Raw genomic sequence first — 2,189 nt, forward strand, 5'->3', positions numbered from 1 at the left:
TGATTAGTGTATTAGTAACAAAATTAAGAATAACATTCATCAAATATATTGTACTTTATTACTATATTTTAATGACACATTGTGTGTGATGTATGTTGATAAAAATATAAAGTGATATGTTTTGTGTTGCTTAGAATGAATGACTGTGTACATACTTTATAAAATTCTGTATGGTGAAATGAAAATCATGTTAGTTGATTTACATATTATGGAAAGAACCCAAAATCCAGAGCAATAAATTCAAACATAAACACAAACAAATATAATGAAGACAATACAACAAGTTACTCTTCCACCCACAAGCAAACATGTGTACATATTTGTACAAGAGCACACCACACATTTCATATTCCTAACTGAATAAAACAATTATTTAAAAAATTTATGTGATTACAAAGGATTAAAATAAAGCAATATATTTAATAGCATAAATTACTTATACCTATGAAAGTATATCATCAATGATCTGTGTTATTTTAATATTAATGATTTATTTTATAAAATTAAACACAAAATAAAAGTAACTTACTTTCGTCCAAGTGACATTAGTCCATATATTACACCTGTTGCAAATATTAGACCACTACCAAATACGCTACTTACTCCAAAACAAAGGAAGACTGGAGGAAGTGCCATTCTAAAAATAACAAAAAAACAGCATATCTAAGTATTAATAATGCAAGGTAATATTAAAGAAAAGAAAAGAAGTGTAGCATTGTAGATCAAATAATCTGTTTAAAAAATAATATACTTACAAGCAATATGCAGCTGCTCTATTCCAATATGGTCTCTTTTCCACCCAATCACTTAAGTTTTGTACAAAATCAATAAATAGACAGCAACATGGTGCTTCTATCATTACAACTATAAAACCAGCTACCATTTGCCACATACCGCTAATCAGGCAATCTATAGAAGCCCAAAGTATTGAAGCGCAGTTCCATGCTCCAAAAAAAATTGCAACTGTAACAAATTAATAAAAAGTATTAAATAAACATACATTCACATTAGTTATAGATCTTTATTACCATGTATTTTCAAAGCAACAATTGTAAATAATATAAATGAAAGTAATATAAAAATATATAACAATAACAATAGATGATAAACTGTTTCGATACTGCATAATCAATTAAAGATAAAGAAATGTAAGAAACCATAAGCATATATTGTGTCTTAATATTGTGTATATATGCAAAAGATTAATTATAATATGTATTTTTTATTATGTAAAAATGTTGTTTGTTGTAGAAAAAATTGTGATAGAAAATTAATTATATGATAAAGTATATGTTGCAACATGTATTATTTTTAAAAACGTACTTAGACTACCCACGGTACCGAGTCCTCGACCAGCATATTTCATCCACCAAGGTACATCGTCCTTGGCAACAGAGTCCTGTTCTGGTCTTTGCATAATCGATGATATTTTCTTAGCGAACGACTGAAAATTAAAAGAAATATCAGTATAAAAAAATAGAACACGTATTTAGAGAATTGTACTTTCATTAATTTGAAACATATTTACCATTTTTATCGTTCTACACTCTCCTACTTCCCCAGCTGACAGAACCCAACGAGACTGACAGCACTATAAGGATCTGTTGATGTACGAAAAATCGACCCGCGAGTTTCATAATTATGTCGGCAGAGGCGCTTGTATCTGTCAGCGATTTTGTACGTAGTTCTCACGTAAACTTCTTCTTGGTTAAGCACTATTTCTATTACCAACTTGCCTAGTGATATATAACCTCTTTATCAGATTTCTACCAATTAATGTTAAATAAGTATCCATAATATTAAATGAGGATTTTTATTCTCCATATACAAAATTTATTACTTATGATATAAATATATTCTTACAAATTATAATCTTTGCTGCTAATTTATTTGAAACTTGTTTTAAGGAATTATTTATGTAGTCTTAACGGATTACCAACCGAAGGAATTACAGTTGAATAGATGTCTAAATTTTATAAAAAGATTTTTAGAAAAATTGATAAAGGACCTTGTGTTAGGAAAATTAATAATGTAAAATTGAACGACGTTTTATTATATGTAATAATATTATGGAACAACATTCTTTAGAATAGTATATAAGAATGAAATATTATTCGTTGTGAATGATAAAATAGAAATGGTAGATTTACATAATCGGTTGACAATGTGTTAAAAAACAAAATACATTA

The 2,189-nt window shown here is 27.5% G+C and overlaps 1 protein-coding gene across 1 annotated transcript in view; it reads right to left on the reverse strand.

Moving 5' to 3' along the window:
- The window catches only part of LOC108572062 (calcium channel flower), a 3,436-nt gene extending 1,832 nt beyond the window's left edge, over positions 1-1,604 (reverse strand). The window contains exons 1-4 of the mRNA XM_017934249.1: positions 1,529-1,604; positions 1,324-1,444; positions 756-963; positions 530-637 (exon numbers count right to left, since the gene is read on the reverse strand). Coding sequence (XP_017789738.1) covers positions 530-637; positions 756-963; positions 1,324-1,444; positions 1,529-1,531 — 440 coding nt within the window. The 5' untranslated portion in view covers positions 1,532-1,604. The remainder of the gene's footprint in view (positions 1-529; positions 638-755; positions 964-1,323; positions 1,445-1,528) is intronic.
- Positions 1,605-2,189: the final 585 nt, after the last annotated feature.

This window comes from Habropoda laboriosa, unplaced genomic scaffold (assembly GCF_001263275.1).
Source record: "Habropoda laboriosa isolate 0110345459 unplaced genomic scaffold, ASM126327v1 scaffold67, whole genome shotgun sequence".
NCBI lineage: Eukaryota > Metazoa > Arthropoda > Insecta > Hymenoptera > Apidae > Habropoda > Habropoda laboriosa.